Consider the following 21,308-nt stretch of genomic DNA (forward strand, 5'->3'; position numbering starts at 1 on the left):
CCTCCAGCTAGCTTCTGAAAAGGTCTCTTCTTTGCTTGTTTCTTCATTAATCTTCATCTGTCTCGCATACCGTTGAGATTCTTCTAATTAACTTATCCAGTGCAGTGCGGTAAGTACAGCAAAGGAGGTCCCACAAACCGTTGTGGAAGGGTTGACTTGACTATGATGGGGAAATCAGTAGAGATTGAATCCATTGTGAGTCTATATACCATGATTATCCTGTAGATCGACGACTATGATATTGAAAGCCAAATTAACAATAGCAGACAAATCAAGCAGGCAAGCTCTTGACTCGTAACATTTCCGTTGTCCGTAGATAAAGATTCAACTTGCAAAAGCATCATTTTTGAAATATTCCAAATCGCTGTCAACGCAGAATAATGGCACGAACATGCAAATTAGAAACTTTGAAGTAAACCGCATCATTCATAAGCGGGCATGTGATGTTAGTATACTAATCACGATTCCGACTCTTATGCATGTGATGTGTCGCCGAGCGGTCAAATTACGTGAGTGAGTCATGCGGGGATGATGCACGTTTTATAGGGATCACAGCACTATCTAAGGTTGGCCACACTATAATCTTGCGACTGTGCTCTTATCTTGTCCCGTCATTAAGCCACGAGTGCTAGCTTTCAAAAGACTTCTGTGAGTAATCATATCCTCTCAAAAAATTACTGCACATAGTCGCTCGGCAGGGGTAAAACTTGGAGTACCATGAGAGGCCCGAGAGCTCTACGTCAGATGATGAAGAACAGCTACTTGTGCCTTGTCTTCCTGCTGCTGGGACGGGTTAAAGATGACGCATAAAATAAATTAGGCTTGTTGGATGTATACAACTTTGCTCCGTCGATTGGTGAAATGCAACATCAGTAGCTGTGTGTGTCATCCTTTTTAAATATTATGGATCACATGCATTAGAAGTTTCTGCATTCTAAAACATCATAGAATAAGAAAAGAAATCAACTACCGATCGCATAGTTTTCTAAGTTGGTGAAAGCCCAGTTGGATCTGCCAATGCTTGGATGGATCTCATTAAATGACTCCATTTGTCATATATTTGAGTTAATATGATGATAAATGACAAATCAAATCTAATGCAACCTTTGGATCAGATAAAGTATGTCGCTTAAGACAGAGGAAGGTGGGAGAGGCGGCCGAGAGCATGTTAGCGAGCCACAGAATAAGGTTGTTCCTCTCCATCACACCAAGTGCAGCTCTAAAATACCAAGACAGTTGTTCCAATATGGCTTTCCAAGTACGGTTCTATACTAAATTCTCAGAATCGAGTGTTTAGGCCTATTTGTCCCCAATAACTTTAGCTCAATCATGCTGGTAATGCTGCATGAGGACGCATGGAATCCGAGCAAATTGAAGAGTAGTACAAGTTAGCTTATTTCATTTAGATTGTTAATTAGTTGGCGTAGGCCAAGCTGACTCTTCTCCAGCCTAATCCAGAAACCACCGATTTTGATCGAAAAACTTTGTTTGCTTACTGACCAGTTGGATTGGATTGCATAGGGTTTAACTGTCATGAGACGAGTAACCGATGATTTTAAGTGTGCTTATTACAGTTTTGCTGCCTTTGGGCTCGATCATGCTTCTCGAATAACATCTAAATCCACAAAGAAGTAGGAGGAGGACGAATTAGTCTTTCGGTCATTGCCATTCACAACATGCTGTTCTATCATGTCGTTTCTATCATGAAAAGTCCATTCCTCTCCGGAACATGTGGCCTGTGCAATGCACAAAATGCTGTTCTATCGGCAGACTCTCTGCCGGTCGTTCAGCATATTCTGTACATAGAAACGACACCAAACCTTGGCGAGACAAGTGCGTGTGTGATTCTGCATGTGAGATGGTACTTTTTCATGTGCCATGCATGGAGCCAACAAGCAGCAGCAGATCGAAGGCCAAGTAGCTCTCGGTGCTTAACGTACGAAGCAAAAGACCCAACGAAGAACATAAAGAAGCCCCAAAATGCTGAAGCTTATCTCTTCGTTCGTCCCAATTCCTTTCCTTTCCTGAGAAGTTGCTTGATTTACTCTGTTTGCTCACCGAGGCGGCAAAACCATGTTGACTTGCAAACGAAGATTTGAAGCCAAAAAAATTCTACATCATCGCTGGCCATGTGACTAGTTTGCTTGCATCTCTCTGATTGACTGAATTTGAGGTTTCAACTTGAATGTCCCTCCAATTATATATAGTTAGTCAAAATCTCGTGTGTGCTCACTCACCACAGATTAAGGATGTAGCAAAGTGTGTCTGTATTTTTAAGCCAAAAAGTCAACTCCTAACGATAATAGGAAAAGCAAAGTCAAAGGATATGGCTCACCTAACTCAAAATTAATGGAAGGAAGCTGTGATGATAACGTGCGTTCCACACGATTCAGCACTCGATCACTTGTCTTCCAAAGTTCCCATACAAGTGCACAGCATTGAGTAAGCAAATTGTGGAGTTGACTTGGAAGATGCTAAATTAAGAACAAGTTGTAGCAATGCCAAATTAAGAACAAGTTGTTGCGATATTGAGATTCAAATCAGAGCAAAATAAAAAAAAAGTAATTGGATATACACACTGAATAGGGATTTGTAGGGGAAAAGGTTGTCAGTAATTGTGTCGATTCTATAGTTTAGGACATTGCAACGCTGATAGATGTATTTAATTAATTAGCTTGATATAAAATTGTTCATGATATTGTACAACAAATGGGATTCGGGAATATCGTTGCAGTTTCTTCAATATCCATTTAGCATGAAATGGGCTGTTGTGGGCTCATTCGATAGTAGACGTAATCTTTCCTTTTCTACTGTTTACGGGATCCAAATACAGGTAACTAACACAAAAATCATAGGAACTCAATAACTGCAATATGTCATTAATTACACTCTGAATTTTCGAAGGGGAAGTACTGACTCTAGAAGTTGTTTTGTGTCGAGCTACACTCTAGATGAAATGAGTATAAACCGTAACACGTAATAGAATTAAATAAAAATTATAATAAAATAGGATATCAAGATTTACATGAAAATTTCTTTCAACATGAAAGGTAAAAATCATGAGGTAACCTAGAGAAAATATACTATAAAAATAATGAATATATATATATATATCAAAATCTCTTGCCCAAAACCTATGCAACAATCAGAATAACTGAGATACAAGGATTATGTTACTGTGCACAATATCCAAAATCTCCCCAAGTGATCACAGCAAGAATCCACTATCAATCTAATCTAACCTAAGATAAAAATAATGTTTGGATGATTAAGAACAGCCTTTGCATTGTCTTTGTTTTCTTTTATTTCCTTATCTTTTTCTAAACCATGTTGCTATAGTTTTTCAATCCTATTCACAACCACCACTACCCCCTTTTTGTGCCCTAGCTGCCACACCTCTTAGTTAAAAGAGTTAGGGTTTAGGTTAAATGAGAAGAGAGGGTTATGGCTAAGTGGGTTGTGGGTTGTTAAAGCCCACTATGAGCTGAATAATGGGCCATATACCCTATAATCTTCCTCTTCAACCCATAAGGGAGGTTGTTCCATGACTCCTCAATGTGAAGTCATGCCGACCAACTGTCAGCATTTCTCTTGCTCTTCTTTCGGTAAGGTCTTTGTCTATATGTCTACTCCGTTATCATCAGTATAGATTTTCTGAAGTTGCAAATGCTTCTCTTTAAGTATATTTCGAATCCAGTGATATCGGACATCTATATGTTTTGACTTGGAATTAAAAGTTGGGTTCTTACACAAATGGATGATGTTATGACTGTCACAATGCACTACATAGTTTTCCTATTTCAACCCAAATTCTTGTAAGAATTCTTTTATCCATAATATTTCTTTACAAATCACTATAACTTAAACAAACTTTGGATGTCCCTTTGAGATATCTAAAGATCAACTTCCCTGTTGCTCAGTACTCTTTACTTGAATTTATAAGAAATCTGCTAGTAACACTTACTGCATATGCGATGTCCGGCCTCGTATATACCATTGCTTATATTAAACTTCTAATTACTAAAGCATAATGCACCTTTTACATTTTTTTATTCTCCTCATCACTTGATAGACTCTACTTTGAGCACAACTTAAAGTGACTTGAACAAGGAGAACCAATTGACTTTGCATTGCTTATACTAAATCTTTCTAATATCTTCTCGAGGTATTTCTCATGTGACAACCAAATCTTCTTATTTTTTCTGTCATGGAAAATCTGCATGCTTAGTATTTATTTAGCTAGCCTCATGTCCTTTATTGCAAATGAGTCACTCAGTTTCTTATTCAACCTGTTAATTATAGATATATCTTTCTCAATGATAAACATGTCATCAACATAAAGTAAAATAATAATAAAATCATCATCAAACCATTTGATATATACATAATGATATAAAGCCATTCTTTTGTATCTATTTTAGTCATAAATAAATCAAACTTTTTGTACCACTGTCTTGGAGTTTGTTTTAGCTCATACAAGCTCTTTCTCAACTTATAGATAAAATTTTCTTTACCTTTGACTTTGAAGCCTTCTAGTTGTTCTATATGAATTTTTTTCTCCAAATCATCATGAAGGAAGGTTGTTTTCACATCCAACTACTCAACCTCTAAGTCTAGACTAGTAATAGTACAAAGAACAATACGAATAGAAGATGTTTTATAATAGGAGAAAAAATCTCTTCAAAGTCAATACCTTTCCTTTGACCAAAGCCTTTCACAACCAATCTAGCTTTGTACTTTAGTTGAAAACGGTATTCTTGAATCTTCAACATAAAAACCCACTTGTTCTTTAAGGCCTTCATTCCCTTTAGTAGTTGCACCAAATCATATGTGTGGTTCTTCTACAGAGCATCAATCTTTTCCTACATAGCTGTTAGGATCGAGAGCACTAAGAGGGGGGGGGTGAATTAGTGCAGCGGATATTTTTCAGCGATTAAAAAGCGAAGGCTGCGTTCGTTCGACAAAGACTATTTTGATGCAAAAACCGATTCTAAGATTACTTATGATTAAGTGCAGTTTACGTTTAAGCGCAGTTAGCGTCTAAACGCAGTTAGCGTCTAAATGCAGATTGCGTCTAAACTCAGATTGCGTCTAAGCGCAGTTTGCATCTTAGCGCAGATTGCGTCTAAGCGCAGATTGCGTCTAAACGCAGATTGCGTCTAAGCACAGATTGAGCAGAAGTATAAAGACAATGTGCTGTTGTTGTACAGCTCAAAAGGTAATCTGCAAAAAACAGATTTACGTCTAAACGCAGATTTGCGTCTAAACGCAGATTTACGTCTAAACGCAGATTTACGTCTTACACGCAGATTTACGTCTTAGACGCAGATTTACGTCTGAACTTTGAAACTCGTTTGTATATTCGCAGAGGGCAGTATGCAGTTGAAATCAAGACGTAAACGTAAACTGAAATCTGACGATTGTGCGAGGAAAGCCGATTTACGTCTAAATGCAGTTTTACGTCTAAATGTTGAAACTCGTTCGTAAAATTGCAGAAGACAGTTTGCAGTTATAAATAGAATCAAACTGTAAGTGTAAACTGCAAAGAAACTCGTTTGCAAAAGCACAGAGGACAGTTCTGCAGAATCAAAACGTAAACGTAAACTGTAATGTACTAAAACACGACTTTACGTCTGAATGCAGATTCGGAAGAACAGCACTTAGAACTTGTTCGTGAAAGCGCAGAGAGCAGTAGTAGTGGAGGAGGTTTGCAGTAAAGATAAAGTGCTCAAAGATAAACGCAAACCAGAGATTTAGAGTGGTTCGGTTAGTCCTGACCTACTCCACTTTTGGCTTCCTCCACCGACGAGGTTGCCGACGTCAACTAGGGGCCTTCCTTCAATGGGTGAAGGCCAAACTGCCCTTTTACAGTTTCTCTCCTTTTGACAGGCTCAGGAGACAACCTTTACAGACCTTTCTCTCCTCACTTTACAACTGAAAACTTGAAGAACAGAAGGAGGAGACTTAAAGGCTTTACAATCACTTTTGAGCTCTTAGAATCACAGAAAAGATCAAGATTTCGGTGTAGGTCTGTATCTTTTCAGTGTTGAATGGGTGGGGAATTTATAGGCCCCAACCCAATTCAAATTTGGAGCTCAAAACGATCAAATCCCGGAATTCCGGGATCAGGCGGTTGCACCTCTTGACTGGAGAGGTTGCACCGCCTGGCAGAGCTCGAAGACCGAGCTCAGGCGGTGCCACCTCTCTGCCAGGGAGGTTGCACCGCCCAGTCTTGCTCGAAGACTGAGCTCAGGCGGTGCCACCTCTCTGCCAGGGAGGTTGCACCGCCCAGTCTTGCTCGAAGACTGAGCTCAGGCGGTGCCACCTCTCTGCCAGGGAGGTTGCACCGCCCAGTCTTGCTCGAAGACTGAGCTCAGGCGGTGCCACCTCCCGGCTGGGGAGGTTGCACCGCCCAGTCTCGCTGGGAGGCTTAGCCCAGGCGGTGCCACCTCCTGGCCTGGGCGGTTGCACCTCCTGGTGCAATCAGGGTCCGAATGGTTCATTCCATTCGACCCAATTTCAATCTTTCAGGGGCCCAATTGCCCCAAGATTAAGCCAATGGGATCACCTCCCATTTTCCAACTTAATCATCGTGCTAACTACGATTAAATCTAAGACAACTTCTGCAGCTTTGCTTCGGTGCGTCAATCGCTCCTTCCGGCGAGTTTCCGGCGAACTTCCATCGATCATCCGATGAACCCTCGGTGATGCTCCTGCGGACTTCCGGCAAACTCCTGGACTTTGCGACGATCCACTTGGCAAGTTCCGACGAGCTTCGCTTGGCAAGCTTCTGGACTTCTCGGATCTGTTCTCGCAGAACCTCCGACGACCGTCCGAACTTCCGTCGAACTCTCGAACTCCCAACGTGATCATGAACTTGACTCCGGCGCAACTCCTGCTGCTTGTCTATCTTTCATCGTAGTTAATCCTGCACACTTATCTCAACACATAGATTAGACAACAAATGACAATTGACTTCATCATCAAAATCCGAGATTCAACAATCTCCCCCTTTTTGATGATGACAATCAATTGATAATGGAGTTATCCTTAACTCCCCCTATCTATATGCCATAGTTGAGATAAGTCAACCTTGAATTCAAGACCTAAGAATTCAAGTGACGTATTGATAAGTTAGATCAGTTAAACTTATCAATACTCCCATCATGATACTCATCATGATGTATCTCTTCAAAGATGATGTCAGGGCTTGACATACATCATCAGATTTGTATGATTGTGTTTGTAACCATTCATCATGTAGTATGAACATTATCATATAAAGCTGTGAAGCACTATTACATGATGCATACATTTGAAATATACTAGCAAGTTTTTGCATTTTCTTCACATGATAACATATCAACTCAGGGCATAATGCAAACTTTAGCACATGTTTTTGTATCTCTTGGTGATGCAAGGATGGCATAATCATAGCAGTGTTTATAGCATCACTTATAGTATGGCAGTGTTTATCAATTCATATATATATCTCCCCCTTTGTCATCAACAAAAAGCATAATAATTATGATACTCAGGAAATTAATCAAAGCAAGCTTATAGAGGAATTTCACATAGATTGCTCTAAATACTTCTTCCCCTTTGTGTTATAATCCATTGTCCATGTAAAGATTTTGCAGGATGGAATACATACACATGAATCACTTCATCAAATCTATTTCAGATACTTATTTTTCATGAAAGTGTATCTGATGCATTCGAAAAATCTGGTTCATAGCATTCGAAAAATAAGATGCATTCGGAGAAGATTTTGTTGCATATAATCATAGAGACATGGCAATCAAGTGATTTGATCATACAATATAGTCCGAAAAATAATTTTAACAAATTTAAGTATTCGGACATATCAACATTCCTAATTCTCTTCTAATGAAGTCAAATTGTTTTTCACTTAGAGGTTTTGTAAAAATGTCAGCTAGTTGATATTTAGTATCAATGAACTCTATGGTTACGTCATGATTGGTGACATGATCTCGTATAAAGTGATGTCTGATATCAATATGTTTTGTTCTTGAGTGTTGTATAGGATTCTTGGTTAAGCATATTGCACTTGTGTTATCACATTTAATTGGAATATTTTTGAGATGAACTTTATAATCTTCTAAGGTATTTTTCATCCATACAACTTGTGCACAGCATGCACTTGCTGCAATATATTCAGCTTCGGTTGTTGATAGTGCAACCGAGTTTTGTTTCTTTGATGACCAGGAAACAAGGGCATGTCCTAAAAATTGACATGATCCTGATGTGCTTTTTCTATCTAATCTACAGCCAGCAAAGTCAGCATCAGCATAAGCAATTAACTCAAAATTCTCTGATTTTGGGTACCATAATCCTAGATTTGTGGTACCATTAAGATATCTAAATATTCTTTTAACTGCTTTGAGATGAGATATCTTAGGGTTTGATTGAAATCTAGCACAAAGTCCTACACTGAACATGATGTCTGGTCTGGTTGCAGTGAGGTAAAGTAAACTTCCTATTATACCCCTATAAGTTTTTTGATCAAAGCTTTCTCCACTTTCATCAGTTTCTAACTTAGTGGAGGTGCTCATAGGAGTGTTACTAGCCTTTGAGTTGTTCATATTAAACCTTTTTAATAAATTCATGGCATATTTAGTTTGACTAATAAAGATGCCATTGCTTAGTTGTTTGATTTGTAAGCCTAAGAAGAATGTTAATTCTCCCATTAAGCTCATTTCGAATTCAAGACTCATAGTTTTAGCAAAAGATTCACACAGAGATTCATTTGTAGAGCCAAAGATGATATCATCAACATAAATCTGAACAATGAGAAAATTATTTTCAAAATTCTTGATAAACAATGTAGTATCAACCTTGCCTTTTATGAAATTATTTTCAATGAGAAAAGAACTAAGTCTCTCATACCAAGCCCTTGGGGCTTGTTTTAAACCATAGAGAGCTTTAGTTAATCTAAACACATGATTAGGGAGGCTATTATTTTCAAATCCAGGAGGTTGTTCAACATAAACTTCTTCAGAAATAAAACCATTTAGAAAAGCGCTTTTAACATCCATTTGAAATAACTTAAAATTATTACAACTAGCGTAGGCAAGGAGCATCCTTATGGCTTCCAATCGAGCCACAGGTGCGAAGGTTTCTTCGTAATCGATACCTTCTTCTTGGTTGAAACCTTTGGCCACTAATCTAGCCTTGTTTCTAACCACGATACCATTTTCATCTTGCTTGTTTCTAAAGACCCATTTAGTACCAATAACTAAATGGTCATTTGGCCTAGGAACAAGCGTCCACACCTCATTTCTCTCAAATTGATTCAATTCATCTTGCATTGCGATAATCCATGAATCATCTTTCATGGCTTCATCAACACATTTGGGTTCAATTTGGGAGAGAAAGGCGGCGTTGGCACAAAAATTTTTAAAAGAAGATCGTGTTTGAACCCCCTTTGATGTGTCTCCTAATATTAGCTCCTTAGGATGAGCATCTACATACTTCCAATCCTTGGGTAAGGATGTTTCGGAAGTGGATGCATCCAAGTTGCTAGTTGGAGAATGGGTTTCATTTAAATTTAAGGAATCAAAATTAACATCATCATCAAGATCATTTTTCTTAGTTTCGGAAATCTCATTAAAAACAACATGAATGGATTCTTCAATAATTAAAGTTCTTTTATTGAAGATACGAAAAGCTTTAGAAACCGAAGAATAACCAAGAAAGATTCCTTCATCGGATTTAGCATCAAATTTTCCTAAGTTATCCTTTTCATTTAAGATAAAACACTTACACCCAAAGACTTTAAAATATGAAACATTGGGTTTTTTGTTATTCCATAACTCATAAGGAGTTTTGGTGAGTAAGGGTCTTACTAGTACTCTATGCAGTGTTTACGGCTTCGGCCCAAAGATATTTGGGTAGGCTATGTTCATTCAACATGGTTCTTGCCATTTCTTGTAAATTTCGATTTTTTCTTTCTACAACCCCATTTTGTTGAGGATTTCTTGGAGTAGAGAAATTATGGTTGTATCCATTGAGTTCACAGAATTCTTGGAAGTCATGGTTTTGAAATTCTCCACCATGATCACTTCTAATTGACGAAATCATAGAACCCTTCTCATTTTGAACAAGTTTATAAAACTTGGTAAAGCATTTAAAGCATTCATTTTTCTGTCTTAAGAAGTAGGTCCATGTATATCTGCTATAGTCATCAACAATGACAAAGGCGTATTTGCTACCTCCTAGACTCGATGTGGAGATTGGTCCGAACAAGTCCATATGGATCAATTGTAAGGGCCTAGAGGTGCTTATTTGATTTTTAGATTTGAAGCTGCTCTTAATTTGTTTACCTAATTGGCAGGCATCACATACATTATCCTTGATGAACTTGATATGAGGAATTCCTCTTACAAGTTCTTTGGATGATATTTGAGTGATCAGTTTTATGCTAGCATGACCTAATCTTCTATGCCATATCCAAGCAACCTCATTTAAGGCAGAAAAACACATTTCATTACACAAATCATTGATGTCAATAGTGTATACGTTATTTTGTTTCAATGCAATCATAGATATATTTTTGTGTGGTTTTTCAATGATGCAAGCATTAGATTCAAATCTTATAATATATCCTTTATCACATAATTGACTAATGCTCAAGAGGTTATGTTTTAAACCATCAACTAGCAAAACATCTTCAATAGAGAAGTTGGATTTGTTGCCTATGGTTCCTTTGCCAATGATTTTACCCTTGTTGTTGTCTCCGAAGGTGACATATCCTTCGTCTATGCTAGTGAGCTTAGAGAATTGAGATGGATCTCCGGTCATATGCCTTGAGCATCCACTATCAAGGTACCATCTCTTGCTCCTAGCTTGCGATGGTTTAGTTTTCTACAAGAAAGGATGATGTTTAGGTACCCATTTGCTTTTGGGTGCCTCATAAATAGATCTACATTTTCTATCATGTTGCATCGAGTTTATCATGGTTCCTTTAGGAACCCAAATCAGTTTGTTTGGACTTATTTTCTTGAATGGACAACAATGTGTCCTATGTCCAGATTTGCAACAAAAGTTGCACTTGGTTTGGTGTTGAACATGTAAGATGGAGCTTTTTATGAAGGAGGTTGGATTTTGGTGAGGACTTCTCACAAATCCAATTCCGCTCCTTTTTGGAACGTGACCCTTGTTTGCAAGGATCATGTTCAACGACTTGCTACCAACCTCGAATTTCTTCAAGGTATCCTTGAGTAGCAGGTTTTCTTTTTGTAAAGTTTCTAAATCATGACATTTGATACATGAATTTAAACTATCATGATGTTCGACTTTTAACTTATCAAACTCACAAGTAAGACTATCATGCACCTTTTTCAGCAATTTATATTTTCTACTTATACTCTTGCATTCGTCAAATAAGTCATTGAAAGCATTTAATAATTCATCGAAAGATAAATCAGCATTTAATGAATCCGTTACCTCCTCTCCGATAGCCATTAAGGCGTAATGAGCAACTTGCTCGGTGTTGGACTCCTCTTCCTCAGATGCGCTTGAATCATCCCATGTTGCTTGGAGCGCCTTCTTCTTTGTTGTTCTTTTCTTGACTTGGGGACAGTCACTCTTGTAGTGTCCCGGCTTTTTGCATTCATAGCAGATTACTTGGTCCTTTTTGGGTTCAAGTTTATTTTTTGCATCATTCTTAAACTTGTTTCTTTTAAAGAACTTTTTAAACTTTCTTGTTAGAAGTGCCAAGTCATCATCACAGTCCTCATCACTTGAGTTTTCTCTCAAGTGGCATTCTGAAGTTTTGAGTGCCATATCCTTCCTGTTCTTTGGAAGGATGTCTTCTTGCTCCTCATGAGCTTTACAAGTCATTTCGTAGGTCATTAATGACCCGATTAGTTCTTCAAGAGGGAAATTTCGCAGATCTTTTGCCTCTTGAATAGCGGTGACTTTAGGATCCCAACTCTTAGGAAGGGATCTTAGTATCTTATTAACAAGCTCAAAATCCGAAAAGCTCTTTCCGAGTCCTTTTAGACCGTTGACGACATCCGTGAAACGGGTAAACATGTCGCCAATGGTTTCACTCGGTTTCATCCGAAAAAGTTCGAAGGAGTGTAACAGCAAATTGATTTTTGACTCTTTTACTCTACTTGTGCCCTCATGGGTCACTTCGAGTGTGTGCCAAATATCGAATCTAGTTTCACAAGTTGAAACACGGTTAAACTCGTTTTTATCAAGTGCACAAAATAAGGCATTCATAGCCTTTGCATTTAGAGCGAAAGCCTTCTTCTCCAAATCATTCCAATCGATCATTGGAAGAGAAGACTTTGAAAAACCATTTTCGACAAGATTCCACAGTTCAAAATCCATAGAAATAAGAAAGATCCTCATTCGGGTCTTCCAGTAGGTGTAGTCCGTCCCATTAAACATGGGTGGACGTGTAATAGAATGGCCCTCTTGGTTTCCGGCATAAGCCATCTCTCTTGGGTTTTAATCCTTTTGAGAGTTAATCGGGCTCTGATACCAATTGTTAGGATCGAGAGCACTAAGAGGGGGGGGGTGAATTAGTGCAGCGGATATTTTTCAGCGATTAAAAAGCGAAGGCTGCGTTCGTTCGACAAAGACTATTTTGATGCAAAAACCGATTCTAAGATTACTTATGATTAAGTGCAGTTTACGTTTAAGCGCAGTTAGCGTCTAAACGCAGTTAGCGTCTAAATGCAGATTGCGTCTAAACTCAGATTGCGTCTAAGCGCAGTTTGCGTCTTAGCGCAGATTGCGTCTAAACGCAGATTGCGTCTAAGCACAGATTGAGCAGAAGTATAAAGACAATGTGCTGTTGTTGTACAGCTCAAAAGGTAATCTGCAAAAAACAGATTTACGTCTAAACGCAGATTTGCGTCTAAACGCAGATTTACGTCTAAACGCAGATTTACGTCTTACACGCAGATTTACGTCTTAGACGCAGATTTACGTCTGAACTTTGAAACTCGTTTGTATATTCGCAGAGGGCAGTATGCAGTTGAAATCAAGACGTAAACGTAAACTGAAATCTGACGATTGTGCGAGGAAAGCCGATTTACGTCTAAATGCAGTTTTACGTCTAAATGTTGAAACTCGTTCGTAAAATTGCAGAAGACAGTTTGCAGTTATAAATAGAATCAAACTGTAAGTGTAAACTGCAAAGAAACTCGTTTGCAAAAGCACAGAGGACAGTTCTGCAGAATCAAAACGTAAACGTAAACTGTAATGTACTAAAACACGACTTTACGTCTGAATGCAGATTCGGAAGAACAGCACTTAGAACTTGTTCGTGAAAGCGCAGAGAGCAGTAGTAGTGGAGGAGGTTTGCAGTAAAGATAAAGTGCTCAAAGATAAACGCAAACCAGAGATTTAGAGTGGTTCGGTCAGTCCTGACCTACTCCACTTTTGGCTTCCTCCACCGACGAGGTTGCCGACGTCAACTAGGGGCCTTCCTTCAATGGGTGAAGGCCAAACTGCCCTTTTACAGTTTCTCTCCTTTTGACAGGCTCAGGAGACAACCTTTACAGACCTTTCTCTCCTCACTTTACAACTGAAAACTTGAAGAACAGAAGGAGGAGACTTAAAGGCTTTACAATCACTTTTGAGCTCTTAGAATCACAGAAAAGATCAAGATTTCGGTGTAGGTCTGTATCTTTTCAGTGTTGAATGGGTGGGGAATTTATAGGCCCCAACCCAATTCAAATTTGGAGCTCAAAACGATCAAATCCCGGAATTCCGGGATCAGGCGGTTGCACCTCTTGACTGGAGAGGTTGCACCGCCTGGCAGAGCTCGAAGACCGAGCTCAGGCGGTGCCACCTCTCTGCCAGGGAGGTTGCACCGCCCAGTCTTGCTCGAAGACTGAGCTCAGGCGGTGCCACCTCTCTGCCAGGGAGGTTGCACCGCCCAGTCTTGCTCGAAGACTGAGCTCAGGCGGTGCCACCTCTCTGCCAGGGAGGTTGCACCGCCCAGTCTTGCTCGAAGACTGAGCTCAGGCGGTGCCACCTCCCGGCTGGGGAGGTTGCACCGCCCAGTCTCGCTGGGAGGCTTAGCCCAGGCGGTGCCACCTCCTGGCCTGGGCGGTTGCACCTCCTGGTGCAATCAGGGTCCGAATGGTTCATTCCATTCGACCCAATTTCAATCTTTCAGGGGCCCAATTGCCCCAAGATTAAGCCAATGGGATCACCTCCCATTTTCCAACTTAATCATCGTGCTAACTACGATTAAATCTAAGACAACTTCTGCAGCTTTGCTTCGGTGCGTCAATCGCTCCTTCCGGCGAGTTTCCGGCGAACTTCCATCGATCATCCGATGAACCCTCGGTGATGCTCCTGCGGACTTCCGGCAAACTCCTGGACTTTGCGACGATCCACTTGGCAAGTTCCGACGAGCTTCGCTTGGCAAGCTTCTGGACTTCTCGGATCTGTTCTCGCAGAACCTCCGACGACCGTCCGAACTTCCGTCGAACTCTCGAACTCCCAACGTGATCATGAACTTGACTCCGGCGCAACTCCTGCTGCTTGTCTATCTTTCATCGTAGTTAATCCTGCACACTTATCTCAACACATAGATTAGACAACAAATGACAATTGACTTCATCATCAAAATCCGAGATTCAACAATAGCAACTAACCACTTCTTTTTTTGCTCACTTTCAACTGCTTCCTAGTAACTCTCTGGTTCACCTGCATCAATAAGCATTAAATACTAATCTATAGAGTATCTTCTGGAAGGTTGACGTTGTTTAGAAAATCTTCTCAATTGAGGTTATGTGGGAAGTTGCTCCTCAACTTTTTCTTACTCAACATGTCCTATAGGTAGATCAACATCAAGCTCTACACCATCTTCTTGTACATCTTCCCTATCACTATGATATACTAAAGGAGTAACTGGGTCACAATATACTAATCATTCTATATAAGTCTTGGCTAGTGCTTCCTTCAAATCCTCAAGGGTTTAATCATCAAAGAAGACCACATCTCTACTTCTAAACGCCTTCTATTTTTTTGGATCCCAAAGCCTGTAACCAAACTGATCATGTGAATAGCTAAGAAAAATACATTCTTTTATCTTATCATCCAGCTTGGAACTTTCATTGTTTGAAATATGTGCAAATGCATGATAACCAAACACTCTCAAATACTTGTAGGAATAATTTTTCCCTGACTATATATACTTTGCAACATCACCATCTAAGGTTGTACAGGGTGACAAGTTGATCACATCAATTGTAGTCCTTAAAGCCTCATTCTAAAACTTTTTGGGTAGCTTGACTTGTGAAAGCATATATTTGATCTTTTCCATGATGGTGCAGTTCATCCTCTGTACAATTGCATTGTGCTGAGATGTATCAGGTATTATCATCTCATGTTCAATGTTATGTAATATGTAATAATCATTAAACAATCCTATATACTCACTACCATTATCTGATCTTATGTAATTCAATTGTCTTTTTGTCTCCCTTTCAACTCTAACATGAAACTTTTTAAAGATATTAATAACTTAATCTTTAGTCTTCTTAGCATAGGCCCAAACTTTCCTGGAAAAGTCATCTATAAAAGTGATAAAATAAAGTGCATCATTGATACCAGGAATATTAATAAATCCATCAGGAGTTTTTATCCTTGGAGGACCACATACATCTGTATAAATATGGTTCAAAGCATGTATTTTTTTAGACAAAGTAGGACTAATAAATGAAACTCTGTATTGTTTACTAACTAAATAATCAATACAAGGGTTCAGACATGTACCTCGTAGGTTTGACAATACCTCTCTCTTAGAAAGAACTTGTAGCTCTTTCTCACTCATGTGTCTCAATCGCCTATGCCATAACTCCATGCTAAAGTTTTTCTCTATAGCATTCAACTGCTCATCACAAGCTTTGGCCTATAATTTGTACAAACTGTGACATTTCTTTTTACTAGCCACAATAAGAGAACCCTTACTAAGCTTCTATTGCCTTTGTGAAATTTGCTATCAAAGTTTTCATCATCTAGTCTTCTAACTGAAATTAAATTCAGTTTGAAGTCAACCACATGCCTCACATCCTTATGCACCAACTTGTAGCTAAGGTTGATCTTTATGTGGATATCACCCATGTCGATGATATTTGTCATGTTATAGTTACCCATCTTGACAACACCAAAATTTCTAGACCTGTAGATAGTAAATAACTCCCTCCATGGTATAGCATGATAAGAAGCACTTGTATTAATCACCCATTTGATATCCTGATATAGACAAGAAAAAATATCATCAGAAGGAGATAAAATCAAATAATCACCACCCTACAATGTAGTTGTGGTATTATATTTTGACTTTGTATGCTCAACTTCTTTTCTTTTTTTCTTGCTCTTCTTAGGTTGCTTGCATTGATTCTTATAATATCCTTTCTCACTATAATTATAACAAATAATATCTTTTCTTAATCTTGACTTGCTTCTACCGATGCGTGAACTGCTTCTATCTTTGGATTTTGACCTTCCTCTGTTCTTTAAGATAAGTGCTTGTGAATTAATTTGAGATGTTGTCAAATTCTTTCTTCTCAACTTCTCTTTCAACAAACTACTTGTTACTTGACTCACAGTGACAACATCATCTGACGCAGAATAATTGAGGGAAACCACTAGTGTCTCCCAACTTTCTAGTAATGAACTGAGAAGTAACAATGTCTGCAACTTATCATCAAGAGACATTTTCATAGAGGATAACTAGTTAGTGATACTTTGCATTTCTTTCAAATACTAAGCAATAAAAGTGCCCTATTTATACTTTAGGTTTATAAGTTTTTTGATTAAGAAAGCTTTGTTGCCAATTATTTTTCTTTTATAGAGACCTTCTAACTTTTTTCAAAGAGAATATGCAGATCTTTCAGTAAAAACATGATGAAAGATATTGTCATCGAGCTACCGTCGAATAAACCCGACTATTTTTTGGTCTACTCTCTTCCACTCATCATTTGTCATAGTTGTTGGTTTTGTACTATTTCCTTGCGAAGGTCCATACAAATCTTTACAATACAAGAGATTTTCCATTCTTGATTTCCATATCATCCAATTGTTTTCGTTTAAGTTAATCATACGAGAAATACTACTGGCCTCCATGTTCGAACATAAAAATTAAATCACTAAAATCTTACTTTAATACCAACTCATAGGCTAAAAAGAGAATTTGGTATATGAACAAATACTAGTAGGCCATAACATGCAGTAGAATTGAACAAAAATCACAATCAAATAAGACTACCAAAATTTACGTGGAAAACCCCTTCAACATGAAGGGTAAAAACTACGAGGTAAGTTAGAGAAAATTCACTATAAGAATAATGAATATACAAATCTTAGAGTCTCTTGCCCAAAACCCAAGCAACAATCACAAAAGAATAACTAAGATATAAAAATTATGTCATTGTGCACAATATCCAAAATCTTCCCAAGTGATCACAACAATAATCTACTATAAATCTGATATAACATGAGATGAGAACACTGCTTGGATGATTGAGAACAACCTCTACGTTGTCCTTGTCTTTTTTTTTTTTTTTCTCTTATTTTTTTATCCTTTCTTTCTCTTTTTCTGAACCACGTTATTGTAGTTTTTCAACTTTATTCGCAGCCACCACTATCCCCTTTTTGTACCTTAGTCGTCACACCTCTTGATTAAAAGAGTTAGAGTTTAGGTTAAATGAGAAGATAGGATTATGACTAAGTGGCTTGTAGGTTATTAAAGCCCACTGAATAATGGGCCATGTGCCCAACATTAAGGAATCAATTAAGATTATAAGTTGTAAATAATTAAAAGCCTATTATGATTTGGTAGCAAAGAAGCATGATTCTAATTCAAAAAGGGAGAAAAAAGAATGGCAAAGTGTTTCTCACATCTATAACAGATTCCTCGTGGGTGGATAAATTTTACGTACATTCGAAAAATTATGCTGCCGTTTAAGTTAATTACTCTCGCTGATCCTGAAGGATCCGTTCGTGTTTCAGAAAACTTTGGCTTAATAGGCTGCGCTCGCATGAGATTAGCAGGTCCCCAAAGTGTAAGGTGGTAGTTGGTGGTATCATATCCCATCGTTTTCTCTTGCTTCATTTTGACCAGATGATCCAGAAAAATTAGTCTTAGCGATCGAAATAACATTGTCAAGTAAGTCATCCACCTCGAATGAATTTGGTCACAAGTATGGCGATGTCGACATGCACAAACTTGATCCGATAAATAAATACCAACTGGTTAGACTTTATGAACCTTAGCGATTCGTGGCCAATAAGAAATAAAAGCACGGAGATGACAACAATTTTTTAGCTTCTTTGCTTGTCGGAACAAAGGTTATGAATATTAGTCTCGCGATGAAAAACAAAAAATTCCAATGTAGATAATATTGGTTGATTAAAGGTATCAGCTAGCTAGCTTAGTTGACTTTAATCTCATCTTCCTCGCTTACCGCTGACCTTGGAAGCCAGAAAGGTTTGAATTCAGAGCGGCTGAATCATTCATTCGCCTTCCTTTCCTCTGTTTCCTTCTTTCCTTTTCTAAGGAAACAAAAGATTTCTTCTTGGCTTCCCTTCCGTTTGTTCTCTATATGTCACCCAATTAGCCGTTCGTTCTATCGCAGCATCCACACATCCTGCCAACGAGCCTCATCAACACACACCTGTCCATTCTTCCACCACACCGTTCCCACCGAAGAGAAAAGAGTAGAAACAAAAACTAGGAATTATGTATGATGATAATAACAACACAACAATCCCTGCCTCAGCTCTCTCATTCCAGTCTCAGTCGCGTACGAATAACCCATTGGCTTTTTTGCCTATATGTCCATTTCCTTCGCTTGCTGCTAATTGTTGCGTTCATTCGATTGAACAGGAAATCTTACCTATTCAGCAAAAAAGAACCCAAGTTGGGCCACTCCATTCTTTATTCTTAAGCATTCCTTTTTCTGTCTACAGACATGAATGGGGAGTGAAGAAGAATACTCACCTGCTTTTCTTTTCCTTCCTTTTCGCTCCATCCTCATCCTATCCTTCCTTTTGACTTGGCGTTAAAGTTAGTCCATCGTGTGTACTCTTTTGCAGCGTTTCAAAGACACCTTAAAACGTTTAATCGAGTCTCTTCATCACGGCGTAGCGAAACAAGCAAGCAAAATCTCACTCGGAGAAGCCAAAGCCATGGCCACGGAAACCACGCACTCGGTGAGTCCTCCTCAATTTTCTGTTTCTTTTAGCTCCGAGCTTGCCGCTGTTCCACCATATACTGTTGTATCCATCAAACTTACTGCCACTAATTCGATTCGTCCTCCCAAGAGTTCTTCCGAGCTCGCATCCACGCGAGAAATGAAACCGAGTGCTTCGGAAACGGAGACGTCCGACAGCTTCGTTGCTGTTGACATCGACGAGCTCTCTCAGCAACTCATGGCAAACATCAAGGATCGTTCCAGCTCAACCCCACGAGTTGTCTCGGTATATATGTTTCTTTCCTTTCTTTTCTCTGTGATTTCATGTCGATTTCGTAGAAGATTTGATTCTTCGGAACTGGTTTCTGAAGGTGATGAAGAAGAATCTTTCAAGAAAAGGATCACAAGGCAGCGGCGCCGAGCGAGAGAAGAATAAGACGGAGCAACGAGACCATCATCAGGGCACCGGTGAGTGTATCGATCACCAACTCGTCCGGGTCGAACTGAGCGAACGTCGCGTCCACCGTCGTGTACATGTTCATCCTTCAGACGGTTAATTCTGATTATGGTACACCCGATAAATACATGCGCAGGGGACAAGTCACCTCTTTCAATACGCGTGGAGACCGACGGGGAGGCGGCGTCGCTTTATCATGTGTCGGGCCCGACAGCGGAAGCGGGGCGATGGAGGCGGGTCGGCCCTCGGCGTCCTCCCTTGCCGTGGCTCGACCCCAACCGAGTCGTAATCGTATTCGCCACCTTGTAAGTTTATGATAGGTGTTATTGTTATTGTCCCTTTCAATGGCCTGAATGTTAAGTCAAACAATGTCTTCATCACCCTCTTAATTAAATTATAATCGTCCAATTATAATTTCACGTATGACCTGAGCATGTTCGAACGCCAGTCTTTTGTGACGATAACGATAACATTGAGTATAATTTATTACTATGTGATGTTAGTGGTCGATAGATGGTCATTTTATTTGAGAAATACATAGCAATCTTGATGGCTTGGATTAAACGACACAAAGGAACGAAACAATCTTGATAAAACCCCAGAGGAATTCTACGTAGATTGATCTTTGAGGGGGATCAACCTTTGGAACACTATAGGGGTTCCACTCTCCTAGAAATCGATCATATGATTGTAATTGTAGATAGATCTTTTCCCAAAAAGATAGAGACTACATACTTATATAGGGCTCCAAACCCTAGTCTTAGGGGTTACTTCCTAAGTGAGTTACCCATTTTGCCCTCAACCTTAGTCGATCAGCCCAATAAAATGGGGGCGACGGTTAGGAAGCCCAAAGGCTCAAATATAAACCATAGCCACATTTCTTTATAGGATATATGCGACTAGGTGGGATTTATTATAATCTCACAGGGTTTTTATTAGTTGCTTCTTAGTTAAGTAGGACCCAACCCTACTAGAGTTCTATCAAACCCGCCCTTTCCAAATCAGCCTTGTCTTCAAGGTTAAGGTTCCATGAACTCAAAGAACCGGGTCTTCAGCTCCTCATATGATTCTCATGTGGCGTCTTCGAGTGGTAAATTATTCCAATGCACTAGTACTTTAGTAGAAGGATATCGGCGGCGCATCACGATTCTACGGTTGAGGATGGCTTGTGGTTGGGCTTGAATATCTCCATCATCAGTGGTGTTAGGCAGTTAGATCTGGGGTGACTCGTGTTCTCCCAACTTGGGCTTAAGGCATGACAAGTGGAAGACAGGGTGAATTTTGGCATCCTCAAGCAATTTAAGTCTGTACACCACGACTCCAATACGCTCTATAATCTGATAGGGCCCATAAAAACGTGGGGATAGATTCATGGAGGCTCGTGTGTTGATGAAGAGTTGCTTGCATGGCTATAGGCGAAGATAGACCCAATCTCCTATTGAAAACTCTCTTTCACTTCGTCGTGTGTTGGCTTGCTGCTTCATTCTGGCTTGAGCGATAGAGAGATTATCTTTTAGCAACTATAGGAGTTTGTCCCTATCAATTAAATCTTGATCGACCTGATCTACCTTAGTCGAACCAATTACATTCTTTAGAATCACAAGGGTTGGCCGACCATACAATGCTTCATATGGGGCATATTTTGTAGATGAATGATA

The 21,308-nt window shown here is 39.3% G+C and overlaps 1 protein-coding gene across 3 annotated transcripts in view; it reads left to right on the forward strand.

The window, feature by feature from the left end:
• Positions 1-18,516: 18,516 nt before the first annotated feature.
• The window catches only part of LOC103988740 (uncharacterized), a 37,448-nt gene continuing 34,656 nt past the window's right edge, over positions 18,517-21,308 (forward strand). Inside the window, exons 1-5 of one of the 3 annotated variants that reach the window (XM_065153220.1) lie at positions 18,517-18,803; positions 18,887-19,212; positions 19,324-19,479; positions 19,565-19,661; positions 19,787-19,955. In XM_065153220.1, the coding sequence (XP_065009292.1) occupies positions 19,189-19,212; positions 19,324-19,479; positions 19,565-19,661; positions 19,787-19,955 (446 nt within the window). In that variant the 5' untranslated portion in view covers positions 18,517-18,803; positions 18,887-19,188. Of the gene's footprint in view, positions 19,213-19,323; positions 19,480-19,564; positions 19,662-19,786; positions 19,956-21,308 lie in introns of all 3 variants that reach the window. The other 2 variants (XM_065153219.1, XM_065153221.1) reach the window with 2 other exon arrangements.

Source organism: Musa acuminata, chromosome BXJ3-6 (assembly GCF_036884655.1).
Source record: "Musa acuminata AAA Group cultivar baxijiao chromosome BXJ3-6, Cavendish_Baxijiao_AAA, whole genome shotgun sequence".
Lineage (NCBI taxonomy): Eukaryota > Viridiplantae > Streptophyta > Magnoliopsida > Zingiberales > Musaceae > Musa > Musa acuminata.